Source organism: Salvelinus alpinus, chromosome 21 (genome assembly GCF_045679555.1).
Source record: "Salvelinus alpinus chromosome 21, SLU_Salpinus.1, whole genome shotgun sequence".
In the NCBI taxonomy this organism is placed as follows: Eukaryota; Metazoa; Chordata; class Actinopteri; order Salmoniformes; family Salmonidae; genus Salvelinus; species Salvelinus alpinus.
Genome location: NC_092106.1, coordinates 12658228 through 12677584, shown reverse-complemented (window position 1 = coordinate 12677584; position 19357 = coordinate 12658228). Strand labels below are relative to the sequence as shown.

Below are 19357 nucleotides of genomic sequence, written 5' to 3'. Positions count from 1 at the left end.
TTGCTGCATAGCTATTTTCAGATCTCTCCAGAGATGTTAGATCAGGTTCAAGTCCGGGCTCTGGCTGGGCCACTCAAGGACATTCAGAGACTTGTCCCGAAGCCACTCCTGTGTTGTCTTGGCTGTGTGCTTAGGGTTGTTGTCCTGTTGGAAGGTGAACCTTCCAACAGTCTGAGGTCCTGAGTGCTTTGGAGCAGGTTTTCATCAAGGATCTCTTTGTACTTTGCTCCGTTCATATTTGCCTCGATCGTGACTATTCTTCCAGTCTCTGCCACTGTAAAACATCCCCACAGCATGACGCTGCCACCACCATGCTTCACCGTAGGGATGGTGCCAGGTTTCCTCCAGACGTGACGCTTGGCATTCAGGCCAAAGAGTTCAATCTTGGTTTCATCAAAAGCAGAACAGCTGGTCTATCTAATGTACACACCACCTGAGAGAACCATGTACATTTGGATCTACCCAGACACTGTGACCTGCTGGTTAAACAGGCTATACGGGTTCAACCATTGGGCTCTGCTTCAGAGGCATAGCTTGGTGCAGGACAGGTGAGTGGGCAGACACAGCTAGTCGTGACCAGAGAACATGAGGAGAAAGCAATCAACTAGGAAGTAGGAACGTCCCATCCAATGATGCCGATCCCAATAGCCCTGTCTGTATTCCTGGCTGGAACCCTGTCCCTTGTTAAGGGGGATGTGATGGTCAACTTCGAGGACATCCCAGAGTGTGTGGAGTATTTTTACCAGGGAAGGTACTAGGCTGGGGCGCTGACACCCCCGGTTCTGCCCGACCTGTGCCAGCGCTTCCACAACAGGTACCACTTTGCCATGCTGTACAACACCAACCACCGCATTGCTGTGTATTCAGCCTACCGCTTCCAGCCCAGCAACGGAGGAGGCAGGGAGAAACGCTGGTTTGTGGAGCCACAGGTGGGTCATGAGAACAGGGCAGATGTGTCTGTGGCTAGAAACAGACATGCCATAAGACGGTCTCCTCAACAATTCACATCAATAACTCTATGTTGGTGACACAAATTCAAAAAGGCTCTAGATCATCATATTTGTTGTGTCCTGTGTTGTACTATATGGAGGCAGATTGTTGCCTAAATACATTTTGGGAAAAAACATTGAAATAAACTGAGATGCCTAAAAACATTTGAAAGACAAATGATATTTTCTGTTTGAATTGATCTAAAACTTTGGGTTGTAACAGCAGTTTATTTTCCCTCCCAGCTCGTGGGGTGCAGAGATGCAGGATGGGTACTGGCTGGGGAAAGATCACCCTGGGGTTTACCTGGGTGAGAGACAGACACTCAACGAGGACTACACCCACTCTGGCTTCGACCGCGGCCATCTCAACCCCAATGGACACCATGCAGGTAGTCTTACTCCACAATACCAGCTCTGCTTTGAACAGATATCATGCAATTCCAATTCCAATGCTGTTAGGATTGTTAGAATTGTTTCTTAGTTCACTGTGGACTACAGTAATGATGGTAGACTATTGAGCTGAAAGTTAAGTACAAGGTAAAGTACCGGTATTAATGCAACCCAACAAACACACAACGTTGCCTCAACGTTGCCTCAAAGTTGACTCCAAGTGGGACTCAATATGCCATTGCTACTTTGTAACACTTAGTAATTAATCTCATGACAAATTGCTTAAACCTACAATATATCTCTCCCTTTTCTCTCTTCTTAATCTCACACGGTCACCCACTTCCTTTTCCCCCCAGTCGTAACGCCACCTTCACCCTGACCAACGTGGTGCCCCAGAACCCCAAGCTCAACCAGAACGCCTGGGCCTGCCACGAGTCCAAGCTCACCGACCTGTTCAAGGCCCAGTGTGCCAAGGCCTGCGTGCTGGTGGGCGCCATCCCCTCCACAGACAACTGGATTGTCAAGAACAACGTCCGATGCGTCAACATCCCCGAGTACATTTGGAACGCCTACTGCTGTGTGGACAACAACGGTAAGCATGTCCATAGCGGCGGCGCCACCACCCTCAACGCTGAGCAGAACTGAGCGGACCAGCACTCACTGCTGGAGCTGAACGGTTTCCTGCAGCAGTACTCTGAAGCACCAACAGGGGACTTGTTTCACAACAACTGCCCAGCAGTGACCGAGAAGTAGTATCCCACTCATGCGTTTCTATTCATGATTTGACAGTGGCAAAGTGAGCTAAAACTTCACTTCACATACCAGTACCAGTCCTTCAGCCCAGTCCTGTGCACCCTACTGTGAAAATGTAATTATGAACTACAGTGAATGAATAAAGAACTATGTTTTGAGAGATACATATTTATTATTCTTTATATGTGCTTTCTAGGAATAAGTGAGAATAATATAATAATACAAATGAAATAACAAGAGGTACATTTCTATAGCTTTGTTTACAGTATCAAAAACATATACGACTTCAGAATAAGGTGCTTTATTGGGCACATAACTACATTTGGAATGAAATAGACCCTGTAAAACATCCGACTTATGATGAATAAGGCACTTGCGCGGACTCTTCTGAAGTGCACTAGAATATACAATTGCATTTATAGCCAAGAATAGACCCAATCTCCTCAGCCAGGCCCCTAACAACCTCAAAAACCGTTATAATTCATTATTTCTTTGCACAACAGACGCAACCATGATTCTTGCAGTAGCATTTCTACACCAGGCCAGCAATCTCCTAGTCACCACTCCTTTACCTTAACCCGTCACCAAACAGTACCTACCCTTCACCAGCAATCCCTGACCTGTGACCTCTGACCCCCAATATAAGGGGGTGACCTCCCCTATAGGTCAGCCATACTGGGCCATAGGGTGGTCGCTCCACACCGGCATGTTAGAGAGCTTTTCCTCTGTAGCGGGCTCAATGGGCCAGCCCCAGGCCTTGAAGAAAGGAGCCAGGTTCCTCTCGACCGCCAGGGAGAAGGTCTCAGCATACAGGTTCATCTTTCCCTGGTTGTCTTTGGGTACGTTCTGCATGGTGTGGTAGGCAGCAAACACCTTCTTGAAGGCGTCCCAGCCAAACTGGTCCTGGAGCTGGTGGGAAGGAGGACAACGAAGAGAAACTGTTTACACAAACTCAACCCTAGATGAAGTATATTTCTTTGTAGATGTTTTACTGTTGCATCTATGCTTTCCTGTCTATCTACACATGCCTTTTCACAAGCACTAATTGTAGGGTTTGTACACAACATACTCTGCAGCAGGGCGTACTATACAGTATACGTCACTACAATCTCATGTCACCTGCATGTAGGTCTCCAGTGCCACCCACATGTCCCAGCTGGCCAGATTCCTGCCCCCTTTAGCGTACCCCTCGGCACGGCTCTGTCGGTTGGCCAGCGCCATGTTGGGGTGGGCCCGATCCCGATTCACCCCCAACACCTCCTCGTGCACGTACACGGACCACAGGTTACACGTGCACTCAGTGGTGTGCGAGGGGAACTCCCAGACTCCTCTCTGCTGGTTGTGACCAAGCTCGTGGATGGCTCCCCACAGGCCCGAGCTGCGGGCTGCCACAGGGTTCACCAGGTTTGGGGCGGAGGAGGATTGTATCATGATAGGGTAGCCTGCATGCATGAAGCCTGTAGGGGGGGAAGGGAGAGAGGAAGGAGATGGTCTGATCAATGTCTGGATACTGACAGGGCAGAGGTTGTGCAGCCCACTGCTTACACTCTTTTAAAAAAGGGTTCCAAACGGGTTCTGTGTCTGTCCCCATGGGAGAAAACTTTTTGGTTCCACGTAGCTCTGTGGAAAGGGTTCTACATGGAAGCAAAAAGGGTTCTCCATGGAAGCAAAAAGGGTTCTACCTGGAACCAAAAGGGGTTCTCCTATGGGGACAGCCGAAGAACACTTTTTTTTCCTAAGAGTGTAGGTTACTTGCGTACAACACATTTTCTACAGCACAACAACTTACTCACTTAGAAACTGTATAGGTACTGTCCTACCTGACTCAAAATACATATACATTTTTTGGGGGTCAATGTCTTTTCAGATAATCTCTCTTTTTCCTGTTCATATCCAGTTATTACACAATCCCTGTTTCCCTACCATAGTCAATTCCAGTCATGACTGTTTGTCCATGCTATGAAATAAGAGGAACAGACGCTAACCGTGGGAAATCTGGACGTCGGCCACAAAGCGCTCCTTGCGTGGGAACTTTGCGGGGACGGCAGCCAGGTCAGCTATTCCCCTCATGATGTCATCCCAGAGCGCTGCCACCAGGTCAGGCCGATCCACACCTCGGACCACGTCAGAGTGGACGGTCAGGATGATGTTCTCAAACTCCATCTCTGCCCAGGGGGAAGGGGCGGTCCGCAGAACTGCCCAGTCTGCAGGTGTGGTCACCCCTAGAGACAGGAGAGAGGCAAGGGTTGGAGAAAAATCCTGGATAATTTGACAGAATTTATCATTTTAATGACGTGTTATGACCGGGCTGTGTGTGTCTTCATGATCAGTCAATCAATATCATCTCAGCTTGGTATGCCAATTAGTGGTAACAGATAAGCCTAGCATAGGTGAACAACATACATTAAATGGCCTTCATGATGACTATTACCAGACAAATCTTTGGGACAGTGTGATTTCCTACCACAATGATGAGTAGCACATTGCAAATCCATTCTCATAACAGCAGGGATTCAGCTTCAGTTTTAGTAACACAGCTGCAATGGCACAGTCTATCTGAGAGCATAGCTGTTCCCAGCTTAGTTCATCTCTGTATTCTACAGATGTTTCATACAGAACAAAGGCTGTGTCATTTCCCCTTTTAATCTGTGGCAGCCTTCATCATTGTACATTCTAAATGGCAACAGCGAGCAGGAAGCAACTCAATTATGTATTAGGAATACATGAATAGCAGATCAGAATACATGAATACAACTCCGAGAAATGAATAAAGATTTGATTCATTTACAAGAAATTGGGTACAAAAAGAGGTTAAAAGATATGAAATATTCTGCCTGGATGAAGTCAAAAGGGTCCCAGACGGATATATTGTAAATGAGTAAATGAGGGGGCTGGATGGAGTAATGTACTTTGTTCTCTTTATGGTGTATGTACTTTGTGTTATCTTTTATTAACCTGGTATTTATCCAGGTTAGTCTCATTGAAAAACCCTCTCTGTGAAACTTTCTATGAGGCACACACATATAATAATGGCACACTTATAGTGCATTATAACACTTGCTATAAGTGGTCATAACAACTCATGAGTTATAACAACTCATAGTTGTAACACCCTTATAATAGATCACTTGGATGCATTATAAGACCAAAGTGTAAAATGCATCATAGACTCCCACCTCTCCCACCCACTTACCAGTCTTGTAGTAGGGGGCCGGCACAGCCCCCTGAATAATGACCTCCACCCCCCCCACCTGGGTCTTAGGAGGGGCGATGAGATAGAGGAGACCGCCCCACAGGTTCCACACCTGCATCATCTCTGAGTCTATGGGGAAGCGCTCATGAACCACTGGCGCTCGCCTCAGCTCGTTCGAATTCCCAATGTTGTCAGTCTGACAGCCTATCTGGACCTGATGGTAACAGGGGCATCAGTCAATCAATCAATCAATTCACAAAGTTCTTGAGGGCTTGATCTCAAAACAAATAAAACATTATTTGATTCAATAGAATTTATAATTATAAGACAAAACAAAAAGCCGCATTGGATACCTTCCAGCCCTGGTTGACGATTTGTGGTGGCATGGCCATGTATGTCCTCATCCCAGGGGAAAGGAACAGACCGGTGCTGAGCCACTCCTCTCCTCCTAAGACAATGTTCAGTAGTGGTTATATTCAAACACAACAGAATATAATAGTGAAAGTAAGGTTAGAAATACGTATTACAACGCTAACCAATGAACTTACATATAAGCAGAGTAGCTATTGCGAAAAGTATTTTTTCGCACCCGTTTTAGCTAAGCCATTACTCCTGGTGTGTTTCATATTGGTTCCCAAAACTAAACCATCTCCATTAGACCCATGATCCTCCATTTTAGAGCTCATGTCCCATAAGAGAGAATGAGAGACTACTAACCTGCTGTATTACAGTTGATCCTAACCCTGGCATTGGACAAGGCAGGCATCATGGGCTGGTCCTTGATCAGGTAAGGCAGTAGGGCATCTGGGTCCTGGCACACCTTGTACACCTGCGCGCCTACACTGAGCAGCAGGTGGTCCTTGGCGCTTATCACCGGACAGCTGTGGCACACCTGGGGGATGCCCGTCTCCTTCAGCACGTCAGTGAGCATGGCCAGCACCGAGGTGTACGAGGCACAGTCGTGCGCCCGCATGTGCAGGTAATTGGCACAGTCACCGCCAAGCTTCTTCAGACCGGCCTCCTCCTGCTCTGTCAGCGCCTCGCCCTGGGTCACGTGACCGGCAAAGCGGCGCAGCAGGTGGCGGAAGTGGAAGCCCTCAGAGCAGGTCTGACCCGGGACTGGGGCCTTGTAGCAGCCTGCATCCAGAGTGTTCCCCAACAGGCTGAGGCCCATCTTGTTGAGGATGCGGTTGCCTGCGTACCCTGTCATGGTGTTGTGGCCCGGGTTGGCCTGTGCCCAGTACCAGGCGTGGCCCCCGATCAGTAGGCCCCCACCCTCGGCCACAAAGTCCTGAATTTCGTCGGCCTGGGCATCGCTGTAGGAGGTGCAGACGTAGACACTGAGCTCCTTCCTGAAGCCGCTCTTCTCACAGCGCAGGCCAGACTTGCTCAGCAGGGTGTGGGCGGCGCCGAGTTGGGGCAGGACGCCTACCAAGCCGTTACGACCCTCGTCCAACCAGCGCACGGCATTGAGCATGAAGGGGGACAGCTGCTCTCGGCCCAAGAATCCCTCGTGGGTGACCACGATGACTCGGCCCTGGCCGTAGTATGCCCCGGCCAAAAAGGCCCTGCCGTCCTGTGTGGTGCCAATGGGGAATGCCAGAGGGCCGTGTACCAGCACCTCTGAGCAAATAGTCCCGCCCTGGATATCAAACTCAGTCACGCCCTCCAGCAGGAACTCCAGGTCATCCTTGAAGTCCTTGCTCATCCTAGGGAAAGAAGAGAGTGAAAGTGTAGGTATGATTAGACAAGAGAACTTAAGACACATAAAAATAGCTCAAATAAACAATTGATTAAACATTTATTTTAACCAGGTGATTTCTGGAGTTAAATAAACTCTGCTTTCTTGTTTTGTTTTTTACACCTGGTTATAGGAGGTGGTGATATGAGGCAGAAAATACCACCATGTTTACATTTCCGTTTTACTACAGTATCTCTATATTAATTTGCCATGAAGTGCACAATACTTACGCCACAGCCAGCCAGCTGGAAGGGATCTGTGGAGGCACAGGGAGAATACCCTGCTCCCCAAGTTGGCCCGAGAAGTAGATGCCAGCCACACTGGACACCTTGTTCCCAGGGAAACCCAGCAGGTTGTTCTGTTTGGGTCCCTCGGCCCAGCTACAAGCCTGGCCAGCCATCAGCAGCCCGCCTCCCGCCTTCAGGAACTCTACCAGCTCCTTCACCTCTGGACCCACGCAGTACGCATCCGTCACATACACTCCCAGGCCCTCACAGAAGCCCCCTACCTTGGGTTGGAGGCTGGAGTAGCTCAGATTGTCGGCCACGGCCTTACAGCTCTGGTGGACTCCCACGGTAGTGCTGTCACAGGACGAGCCTGTCAGCCAGGTCAGCGCATTCTCCACCAGGGCAGGAAAGGCAGTGAGGTAACCCTCGTGACCCAGCACCACCACCCGGCCTCGGCCGTAGAATGAGGCAGCCATCAGGACCTGGCCACGGGCGTTCATGGCCAGTGGGAAGGCTTGGTCGCCGATCAGTACTAAGTCGCTGGGTATGTTTGGCCCGTTGAGGTCCAGCTCTTTGACCCCCCTCATCAGGGCAGTGTAGGCTTCCTCACGGGTCATGCTGCTTTGGGTCATGGCTTAGTCTGTGGGCTGACGATTGGTGGTGGAGAAAAAAAATATTTTAAATGACAGATATGTTTAAAACAGTATAAGTACTGGAGGTTGACAGTCCATGTACACACATTTAACTCTTTAAAACTGAATTTTACTTTGCGGTAATCTCTACAACAAAAGCATCATAAATAGTTCAGAACAAACAAAGGCATCTGTAAAACCTACCTAGATACAAAGGATAACCAACAGCTGAAGATCAGTGTCAAGCCAAAAATGGAGTTCAGAGCAAGCAGAGCAGCAAGCTGTGTTACATTCCACTGAGCATACCTGGGGCACAGTCTGAATGAAGGGAAGAAAGAGATCGTCACATCAGCAAAACAAGTAAAAGGAGCAGGGAGGGACATGTGTGTGGCCAATGACTGGCCACTGTGACCTGAGCAGACAGGGCAGGGCAGGGGAAAGGGAGGCATCTGTCAACAGTGAGTCTGTAGGAATACAGTGTGCTCAATTGGGTGGAGTCAGCCAATTACCAGAAGGGTTGCCTAATACATCAGACTGAAACGAAGTCGCCCTAAAAAAGAAACCAGAATGATGAATACAATGATATTTAAACTGACTTTACCAGTTGTCCGTGGTGTTGGTCCTTTTGATGATAGGAAGTGAAGATAAGATGTCCACAGGAAAGTATTATTAACCAGACTTTTTGGGGCACTGGTCTGGCTCTTGTATTTCCGGTATGTATTTTTAATCTCTGATGCATTGCCCTGCCCTGCCCTGTCTACTCATATCTCCCTCACTAACTTTAAGCATCAGCTGTCAGAGCAGCTCACAGATCACTGCACCTGTACATAGCTCATCTGTAAATAGCCCATCCAACTACCTCATCCCCATATTGTTATTTATTTATTTTTGCTCCTTTGCACCCAAGTTTTTCTACTTGCACATTCATCCTCTGCACATCTATCACTCCAGTGTTTAATTGCTAAATTGTAATTACTTCGCCACTACGGCCTATTCATTGCCTTACCTCCCTAATCTTACCTCATTTGCACACACTGTACATAGATTTTTTTCCTATTGTGTTATTGACTGTACGTTTGTTTATTCCATGTGTAACTGTGTTGTTATTTGTGTCGCGCTGCTTTGCTTTATCTTGGCCAGGTCGCAGTTGTAAATGAGAACGTGTTCTGTCAGCTTCCAGGGCGGTGTGTCAGGGTGTTTCCCCTATTTCCAACCTGTCTCAGCAGTCTGCCAGCATGTCTTGCACAACAGTTCACTCCTAACACTCCAGAGAGGTGTCAGGGGGATTGTCTATGCACAGTTACTCCTCCTGACAGTGTCTTGGACGGCCAGGAGCATGACCAAGACTACCTGTATATTCGGGACAGTTTTTTTTGCAACATGCAACAAACCTTGGCAGCTACATTTAATATTTGTGTGTCACATTGTCTTTCTATTAAATGTCTTTACAAGTAAAACCCTATTAGGCCTCACTCTCCCCTATCTGAGATATCTACTGCAGCCCTCATCCTCCACATACAACAGCCGTTCTGCCAGTCACATTCTGTTAAAGGTCCCCAAAGCACACACATCCATGGGTCGCTCGTCTTTTGTTTGCTGCAGTTAGCGACTGGAACGAGCTGCAACAAACACTCACAATGGGCAGTTTTTATCTCAATCTCTTCATTCAAAGACTCAATCATGGACACTTACTGACAGTTGTGGCTGCTTTGAGTGATGTATTGTTGTCTCTACCTTCTTGGCCTTTGTGCTGTTGTCTGTGCCCAATAATGTTTGTACCATGTTGTGTGCTACTACCATGTTGTGTTGCTACCATGTTGTTGTCATGTTGTGGTTCTACCATGCTGTGTTGTCATGTGTTGCTGCCTTGCTATGTTGTTGTATTAGGTCTCTCTTTATGTAGTGTTGTGTTGTCTCTCTTGTCATGTGTGTTTTGTCCTATATTTATATATTTTTTATTTGTTTTATTTTAATCGCAGCTCCCGGCCCCGCAGGAGGCCTTTTGCCTTTTGGTAGGCCGTCATTGTAAATAAGAATTTGTTCTTAACTGACTTGCCTATAAAAAGTCAAGTCGTGTCAAGTTTTTTCCAAGTAAAAAAAAAAAAATCTTTACATGCAATGACTTGTTCAGCTACACATTTTTGTCTATTTATTGAGGCTACCAGACAGCCCTTTTCATTATTTTGTCTACAACGCATTTTCATTATGTAATAATTAATTTGAACAACAAATTCCAAATGCAAGCTTCATAAGTAAATTATAAATGTCAAGAAATTTTGACATACCAAAAAACCATTAGGCCTATGCTAGTAATTGTTGATTGATTCGCCATTGCTGGTCAATTTGCAAAGTAAACAGTTAACCGCCATTTCCTGATAGCAAAACAAGCACATATAGTGTAGAGAGTCAGTGTACCCTCTAAACCGCTGTGAAATGTATTTTCCATAACCAAAAATATTATATTTTAAGATGTTTGAAGCTGGTGTACAAAACTGAAAGTAAAAGACTGAAAAACAAAAGTTAAAAACAGGAAGCATGGACAGTGCACATAGAACAAATCTACCGCTTCTTAGACTTGCTTTCAACGAAAATTACATATTTCCATGTGAATTTTGTCAGGTCCCCCCAAAAATTACGTATTGCAGATGTAATATTCTTTTGAAGCTGAATATTTATTTATGGCAATGTAACGGTTGTCGTTGGTGGAAGGAGAAGAGGACCAAAGTGCAGCGTGGTACGTATTCATAATAATTTTAATAAAGAATGAATACTGAACAAAAACAACAAACCGACAAACGAACAGTTCTGTAAGGTGCAAACAAAAACTGAGCCGCCTCTGGACAGACGGGCGCCTCTGGACAGACGGGCGCCTCTGGACAGACGGGCGGGCGGCTCAGGACAGACAGGCGGGCGGCTCAGGACAGACGGGCGGCTCTGGCTTGGAGAGAGAACCTGGAGGGAGGAGACGGAGAGACAGCCTGGTGCGTGGGGCTGCCACAGAACCCACCAGGCTGGGGAGACCTACAGGAGGCCTGGTGCTTGGAGGAGGCACCGAAAGGACCGGGCTGTGGGGGAGCACTGGAGCTCTGGCACCACTCCCCCAGGCTGGATGACTACTCTAGCCCGGACCCTCCAGAGTGCAGGCACAGGTTGAACCGGGCTGTGAGTGAGCACTGGAGATCTGGTGCATACCACTCGCACCTCTCCCATAGGCTCAATGCACACATTCGCCCGGCACGAGCGGAGCGCAGGCATAGGAAGCACTGCACCCTCCCAGCGCCCCGGAGACACAGCCCGCAGAGCCGGCGCAGGATACCCTGGACCGAAACGGCGTACCGGAGACCAGACACGCTGAGCCGGCACAACACGCGCTGGCTGGATGCCCACTTTCGCATGGCACTTGCGGGGAGCTGGCCTATAGCGCTCCGGGATATGAACGCGTACTGGCGACACAGTGCGCTTAACCGCATAACACGGTGCCTGACCAGTAACGCGCTGCTTACGATAAGCACGAGGAGTGGGCTCAGGTCTCCAACCTGACTCTGCCACACTCCCCGTGTGCCCTTCCCCCTGTGCCCCCCCCCCCCCCACAGGGGGGGGGCACAGGGGCTGCCTCTCGTGCCTGTCGGGCTGCCGTGCTACCTCATATCGCCGCCGCTCAGCTTTCGCTGCCTCCAGTTCTTCCTTGGGGCGGCGATATTACCCAGCCTGTGCCCAGGGTCCCTTACCGTCTAGTATCTCCTCTCATGTCCATGAGTCCATAATCCTCTGCTCCTGTTTCCCAGCCTGCTTGGTCCTTGGTTGGTGGGTAGTTCTGTAACGGTTGTCGTTGGTGGAAGGAGAAGAGGACCAAAGTGCAGCGTGGTACGTATTCATAATAATTTTAATAAAGAATGAATACTGAGCAAAAACAACAAAACGACAAATGAACAGTTCTGTAAGGTGCAAACAAAAAAACACTAAACAGAAAATAACTACCCACAACCCATAGTGGGAAAACAGGCTACCTAAGTATGATTCTCAATCAGAGACAACGATCGACACCTGCCTCTGATTGAGAACCATACTAGGCCAAACACATAGAAATATAATGACTAGAACAAAACATAGAAACACAACATAGAATGCCCACCCCAACTCACGCCCTGACCAACTAAAATAAAGACATAAAAAAAGAACTAAGGTCAGAACGTGACAGGCAATCCTCTCTCTCTCTTCAATTAATGCACTTTGAAACTATTCTGCATAATGAAAAGCGCTTTACAAATGTAATTTATTTGTATCTTTATTTAACTAGGCAAGTCAGTTAAGAACATATTCTTATTTTCAATGACGGCCTAGGAACAGTGGGTTAACTGCCTTGTTCAGGGGCAGAACGACATATTTTTTTACCTTGTCAGCTCGGGGATTCAATCTTGCAACCTTTCGGTTACAAATCCAACGCTCTAACCACTAGCTACCTGCCTATTATTTTTATTATTACTACTACAATTTGACGTTTGCGCTGCACCCAATCCTATAGCTGTACAGCAAATCTCAAACTTTGAGCTGGGACTCCAGTAAGGAATGGTTCAAAGCTTTCGAACCCCCGCACATGCACGCGCGAACATAATCGCTGCGCAAATGTAGCCTGTCATTATCACAGAAATAAGAATTCATACAGCATAAACAGTGATGCATTTTCAAAACGCAAGACACAGAAATAAACTGACATTTACACCTGCATTTTGAACTGAAAGTAAATTTGTAAGTAATTTTTAGCTGAAAGTCAATTTGCTTACTGTTTCATACATATCCATAATATGGAAGCCCATTTCCGCCACAAATGTTTTTAAAAAACATCAATACTATCTCAACATTTCTAGATACTAAGTCAACATTTTTAGGATACTAACTCGAAGTACTAACTTTACATTTCGAGGTAGTAGAACATACATATAGGCATAGTCGCGGGAAGTAGGGGTGCTACAGCACCACCTGAAAAATCAGAATAATTTTTACAATATTTTTTATTGTTATTATTATTATTATTTTGTATTTCTGAAGTAGTGCACTGGGCCTTTAATAGTTCCCCTCCCCCAAACTACTTCTCACGACTATGCATATAGGATATGTTTCTTCATTTGTAGCATTATGTGGCAATTTCCTGAGATCATCACAGCAGGGCAAACTTGTGGCTGGCATATGCCCAAACACATTTGATTCAGTTTAATAAAAAAATATTGACACAAAAGCGTTGAAAAGAGGGACAAAGTGCTGTTGTTTAGACTGATTTGCCTCATGATTTGTCAACTCGTGCACAATTAATCTGTGCTTCAGTTTAAATCAACTGTAGCCTACTGATAACCACAGCTGCAGGTAGCCTAGAGTAGCCTATGCTCTCTGATCCTCTTTGCCTGGGGAAATGAAGTGGTAACCTCCTGTATTTATAGCCTAATCTATGTATTTACAGCATAAAAATAGGCCTATTTATTTGCTTTAAGAGAAAATGTGAATGTGATTTATATTCAAATTTCAGTCCAAATTATTGACTGGAATTAATCAATCAACACAATATTGATGAGATAATGTGTGCGTAACATTTTAATTACAGATGCAAAGGCCTACATGCATGATGCAACCCTGCACAAAGCAAACTCAGCCCTGTTAGTTATATTGTCCAATCGCAGTTGTTGTCAATTTTTTTTAATATGACCCGATTGGAAATAAATCTGGTCTCATCATAGCCTATATAAAACCGTTTTACAACAGATGTATTACTATGTCATACTCTATACAACTAGTTTTACCTGGTTCGGTTAGCCCAGTGGTTCTCAAACCTCTCCACGGGGACCCCAGACGTTTCACAATTTTGTTGTAGCCCTGAACAAATTCATGTGATTGTACTTGTCGTGATGTGTGTTTTGTCCTATATTTTTATTTTATTTCTAAAATGTTTAATGTTTAGCACAGCTGAAAACGAAGGTTACAAATGTAACCACAGTTATGTGAGCTATATGGATCACTCCAATATACTGGTATCACTCTGCGGCGGAAGGATACATCCGAGGTGAGGATTTACAGATTTACTCCCGTGTACACCTGTGTCACGGCTGGGGTCCGCCCCTATACAGTATATAGACTCCATGGCCGTGACACACGTTGAGGCACCTTTAGCACCGTAGAGGATTGGAGTGATCCATATAGCTCACATAACCGTGGTTACATACGTAACTTTCGTTATGTTTCACTATATTGGATCACTCTAATATATTGGAACCAGATTAGTCGGTGCTAGAGGGACCTGGCCAGCCAGCGTCAAAGTCCCAGCACGGGACCGAGACGCAGGGGCCGTCAATGTGGAAGGGGGTCCCCGTCACAGTCCCAGGAAGGGGAGGTGACGCCCAGGACCGCTGAACCAACCGCAGAGGGAGGTGCCACATTTACCCGATAGTACCTAGTAAAGGTGCAAGAGGAAGCCAAGCTGGCCACAGCACAGATATCAGTGAGGGGCACTCCTCTCAGTAGTGCTCAAGACACAGCCACACCTCGTGTTGAATGTGTCACCACAGATCCCAGCACTGGCCTCCCAGCCAAGGCGGTATGCTGTCGTAATCGTGTCCACAATCCAGTGAGAGCCTCTGCTTTGATAGCCCAGCCCCCAGGACTCTCTCACCATAGCAGACAAAGAGCTGGTCTGTTCTCACTGACCATGTCCGCACCACATAGGCAGCCAGTGCCCGCACAGGGCACAGTTTTCCGGAGGGAGGCCCAGACTCCCCTGCCACTGCCGGGGAATTGTTAGCAGAACCTCTTTGGGAGGAATGAAAGTTTGGGGTGGAGCGATATACTCCTCTCACCGGGTTCCATCCAGTAGCACTCAGAACTTACTGAAAAAGCATTGAGCTCACCCAACACTTCATGGAAGTAATTGCTACCAAGAAAGCAACCTTCATAGAGAGGTGTTTCAGGGAGGCAGACTCCAACGGTTCCAAAGGCGGCTTTGCCAAAGCTGCCAAGACCACATCCAGATCCCGGCTCACCATTGAGCGGCTCCTAGTTGAACGCAGGCGACAAACCCTCTTCATAAACCTGGAGACCAAGGGATGGCGCCCCACTGGCCTGTCAATCCACCCCACATGGCAGGCAGATATAGCGGCCAAATACCTTCTCACTGTTGAGGCTGCCAAGCCCTCATCCAAGCGAAATTGCAGGTATTGGAGGACATACTGCACCCCGCATGACTCGGGCACAACCTCAATAGCAGAACAACTTCCAGCACAACTGGTATACCATGGTTGTAGCCGGTGCCCTTGCGCCCTTGTGCTCTGCATGGTGTTCATTACGCCCTCCTGTAGTCCTAACATGGACCATTGGTGCCATTCAGCGGCCAAGCCCACAGACTGAGGCGGTGCGGTCTCGGACGCCACAGAGTTCCCCAGGCAGGTCGGGTCTCAGGGGCAGTTGCCAAGGTGTCCCAGACAACAGGGACAGGAGAAGGAGCAGACGATGCTCAGCAGCAGCAGCAGACGATGCTCCGCCATCGTGGTCCTGTCCAGCACAGCCTAGTTTGAAGCACACAATTATTATTTAAATAAAAAATCATTATTTATAACATTGTCAATATCTTGACTATATTTCCTATTCATTTTGCAACTAATTTCATCTATGTTTTCATGGAAAACAAGGACATTTCCAAGTGACCCCAAACTTTTGAATGGTTGTGTATGTGCTTTTAAGAAATAAAAACATGTAGGATATGAGCATTATACATCTATAGTTGTAGCTAAATCCATTTTAACAAGAAATAGATGACAATGGTGGTAATGTCAACTCGTATTTGTTTCCCAACGTCTATGACTGGTGGTGTAGTCTGCTAAAACAATTGGCTCATAGTTCAATGATTGGGAGTTCTAATCCCACAAGTATTAGTGCACAAGGTGAGACCCAGATGCAGACACAGGAGGCAGATGGTTAGAGTTGTTTATTTATATCCAAAAGGAGTAGGCAAGAGAATGGTCGTGGACAGGCAAAAGGTCAAAACCAGATTCTGAGTCCAAGAGGTACAGAGTGGCAGACAGACTAGATGTCAGGGCAGGCAGAAAGGGCAGGCAGGCGGGTATGGAGTCCAGAAAAAACAGGCAAGGGTCAAAACCGGAAAGACTAGGTGTAACGATCGTTGTTGGAAGGATGGTCGGACCAAGATGCAGCGTGGGGTAGGTTAATCATTTTTATTTATGATAACCGGCACAAAACAAGAAAGAGTAACAAACAAAACGTACAGCTTTGTAGGGCTAAAAAGCAACAATACAAAATCAAGATCCCACAAACAGGTGGCTGAAGGCTCCGGACTGGGAACCGTCGCTGAAGGCTCCGGACTGGAAACCGTCGCTGGAGGCTCCGGACTGGGAACCGTCGCTGGAGGCTCCGGACCTTGGATCCGTCGCTGGAGGCTCCGGACCTTGGCTCCGTCGCTGGAGGCTCCGGACCTTGGATCCGTCGCTGGAGGCTTCGGGCCATGGATCAGTCGCTGGAGGCTTCGGGCCATGGATCATCGCTGGATGCTCCGGGCCATGGATCATCGCTGGAGGATCCGGGCCATGGATCATCGCTGGAGGCTTCGGGCCATGGATCATCACTGGAGGCTTCGGGCCATGGATCATCACTGGAGGCTTCAGGCCAGGATGTACTGGGCCGTGGAGGCGCACTGGAGGTCTGGAGCGTAGAGCTGGCACAACGCGTCCTGGACAAATGACCACCTTCGCACGGCGAGTGCGGGGAAGTGGCACAGGACGCACTGGGCTGTGAAGGCGCACTGTGGAGCCGGCGCAGGATGTACTGGACCCTGGAGGCGTACTGGAGACCAGGAGCGCTGAGCCGGCACAACCCGTGCTGGACAGATACCCACTTTAGCACGACCAGTGCGGGGAGCTGGCACAGAACGCACCGGGCTGTGGAGGAGCACTGGAGACACGGTGCGTAGAACCGGAAAACATGGCACCTGAACGGTAACCAACTCCACACGGTGAGTACAGGGAGTTGGTTCTGGTTCCCACCTTGTCCTCCACTCCTGGCTTTCCTCCCAGGCCCAGGATCCCTGCTCCTCCTGGGCACGCTGCTTGGTCCATGGGTGGTGGGATCTTCTGTAACGATCGTTGTTGGAAGGATGGTCGGACCAAGATGCAGCGTGGGGTATGTTAATCATTTTTATTTATGATAACCGGCACAAAACAAGAAAGAGTAACAAACGAAATATACAGCTTTGTAGGGCTAAAAAGCAACAATACAAAATCAAGATCCCACAAACAACAGGTGGGAAAGGGCTGCCTAAATATGATCCCCAATCAGAGACAATGATAGACAGCTGCCTCTGATTGGGAACCATACCAGGCCAACATAGAAAATAAAAAACTAGACTACCCACCCTAGTCACACCCTGACCTAACCAAAATAGAGAAATAAAAGGTTCTCTAAGGTCAGGGCGTGACACTAGGAAAAGAGAATAGAAAACAGGAGCACGGGAAAAACACGCTGGTTGACTTGAAAACATACAAGACGAATTGGCACATAGAGACAGGAAAAACAGGGATAAATACACTGGGGAAAATAAGTGACACCTGGAGGAGGTGGAGACAATCACAAGAACAGGTGAAACAGATCGGGGCGTGACAACACAGGGCAGATTTTTTATGTTTAAAAAAAAATCCTTTATTTACTATATTAATGCCATACCCACACAGTTCTAATTCTATCAAGTGAAATCATACCTGTGAGAGGGTCGCCCTGGTAGTAGTTGTAGGTTTTTATACAGTACCCGAGACCAATATGTGAGTTAATTTGACCATTGGAAAAAGAGCCACTGCGTAAATACTGCTATGCAGGTTGGATTGAACTGAGCTCTTAATCTTCATTTTCTAGGTGATAATTGTACTTTTCTTCCCAACACAATCAAACTCGCCACTTTTAGTCCTAAACCCGGGAATTACCTCAGGTTCGTTCAGCCATCCTTATGGGAAAAATGAATGGGGAAAGAATAGGGTTTCGGAATAAATGCTGAAAGTAAGGTCTGAGGTTAACACAGGTTTAGGAGATCTTATACATTTTGTTCTATGAGATATTAGCAGTCAATTAACATGACCTTTATGAATTATGAGCCTTTATGTGCTTTAAAACATAAATTCTTCCAAAATTCACACAAAGTGACGTTAGCTGATGAAGATGATCTCATAGAACAAAGATAAGGTCTCCTTATCCAGTGTTTACCACATACCTTATTTTCAGAGTTCTTTGTCCAACGAACCATGCCTACAAAAAGACTCCATTACTATTTCTCTCTAACACAATACCGCAATAAATGAGAGTTCACATATCAAAGATTTTCTTTACACCCATGGGGGATTCAAAATTAAACTGCAAGTGGCAATACACACAGATCAGCTTCCTGTTTAAAGTGGTAACGGGAAATTGTTCTCCTTGCAAACATGTAAATGTTTGAATCAAATTATTATATTAATCTGACAATCCACAATAATCGCAAGTAATCATACTCATTGGGGTTGAGTAAGCTTTAACAAAACATACAACTCTATGCACAATGAGTACTTTTAACAATAAACAAAAAAAGAATACATTTACTGGAAAAACTGCAGATGTAAACTTTGTATCTGCACATTTCTTCCTGTAAATTTGTTTTTTTGTCAAATATTTGGTGGAAATTGTTCAAAGTACTCATTGTGCATATAATTGTGTGGTTAGTTAAACGTTTTTTTTAATACATAAAGTGAAAATCGGAGTATCAGTTTAATTCTATTACTATGGAAACTATTGCCAAACGAACTACATTAACCTGAGCTATCTCTTGAAAACCCTTCTCCGTATGTAACGTTTTCAGCAGTTAATGAAAAAAAATATCAACTGCTACAGTAAGTGTTGCACAGATCCGCGAGCTGTGTGTGCCTCTAATTGTCGAACTACACTTCCTCCCAAATTTCGCTTTGCTTATGCCAAGCGTGTTCGGAGCGAGCTAGATTGCTAATTAGCACAGATGGCAGCCTATGTTTTCTGTAAACAAGCGATGTAACATGGAGATATGGCCTTGTGGGAACACTAACCATATTAAGGAGTGTAGTAATTTAATGTACCATTTGTTCAACAGAAGATACTATGTCAATATGTGCTAAAGCAGTCCCGATTAGAAGATACTATGTCAATATGTGCTAAAGCAGTTAGCGTCTATGAATTGGGTAAACCTCTGCTAGTCAGATGTCTGTTTTGACAAACCGGTTTAAACAAAAGTGCTTTTGTGACGAACCAATTAAAGTTGGCAAGTGCCACCTTTAAACGTGTTCTGCTTATTTCTCTGCAATATTCCATTCTTCCTCTTGTGTAGTTGTGAACTGAAAATGATGAGTACACTTTTGAATGACCGATGTGGATGTATTCACCATGCAAAG

General features: G+C 46.5%; 1 protein-coding gene and 1 pseudogene across 1 annotated transcript; one reads left to right on the top strand and one right to left on the bottom strand.

Moving 5' to 3' along the window:
- Nucleotides 1-632: 632 nt before the first annotated feature.
- LOC139547491 (endonuclease domain-containing 1 protein-like) lies at nucleotides 633-2132 on the top strand (annotated as a pseudogene).
- Nucleotides 2133-2284: 152 nt separating this feature from the next.
- On the bottom strand, nucleotides 2285-8249 carry LOC139547848 (TRPM8 channel-associated factor homolog). Its single transcript, XM_071356980.1, has 8 exons — nucleotides 8130-8249; nucleotides 7297-7940; nucleotides 6043-7034; nucleotides 5679-5773; nucleotides 5326-5539; nucleotides 4118-4354; nucleotides 3252-3589; nucleotides 2285-3041 (listed from the first exon to the last, which is right to left on the bottom strand). Exons 2-8 carry the CDS (start codon nucleotides 7923-7925, stop codon nucleotides 2799-2801), a joined length of 2748 nt encoding a protein of 915 aa, XP_071213081.1. The 5' UTR covers nucleotides 7926-7940; nucleotides 8130-8249; the 3' UTR covers nucleotides 2285-2798.
- Between the last annotated feature and the right edge of the window lie 11108 nt (nucleotides 8250-19357).

What these genes read in the sequence shown, in the direction of transcription:
- LOC139547848 (XM_071356980.1), bottom strand. Translation starts at nt 7,925, where the DNA reads ATGACCCAAAGCAGCATGACCCGTGAGGAAGCCTACACTGCCCTGATG. An exon ending in GATCAACTGTAATACAGCAG is followed by an intron (nt 5,774 to 6,042) that starts GTTAGTAGTCTC and finishes ACATTGTCTTAG; the next exon opens with GAGGAGAGGAGTGGCTCAGC. An exon ending in CACTGGAGACCTACATGCAG is followed by an intron (nt 3,042 to 3,251) that starts GTGACATGAGAT and finishes CCTTCCCACCAG; the next exon opens with CTCCAGGACCAGTTTGGCTG.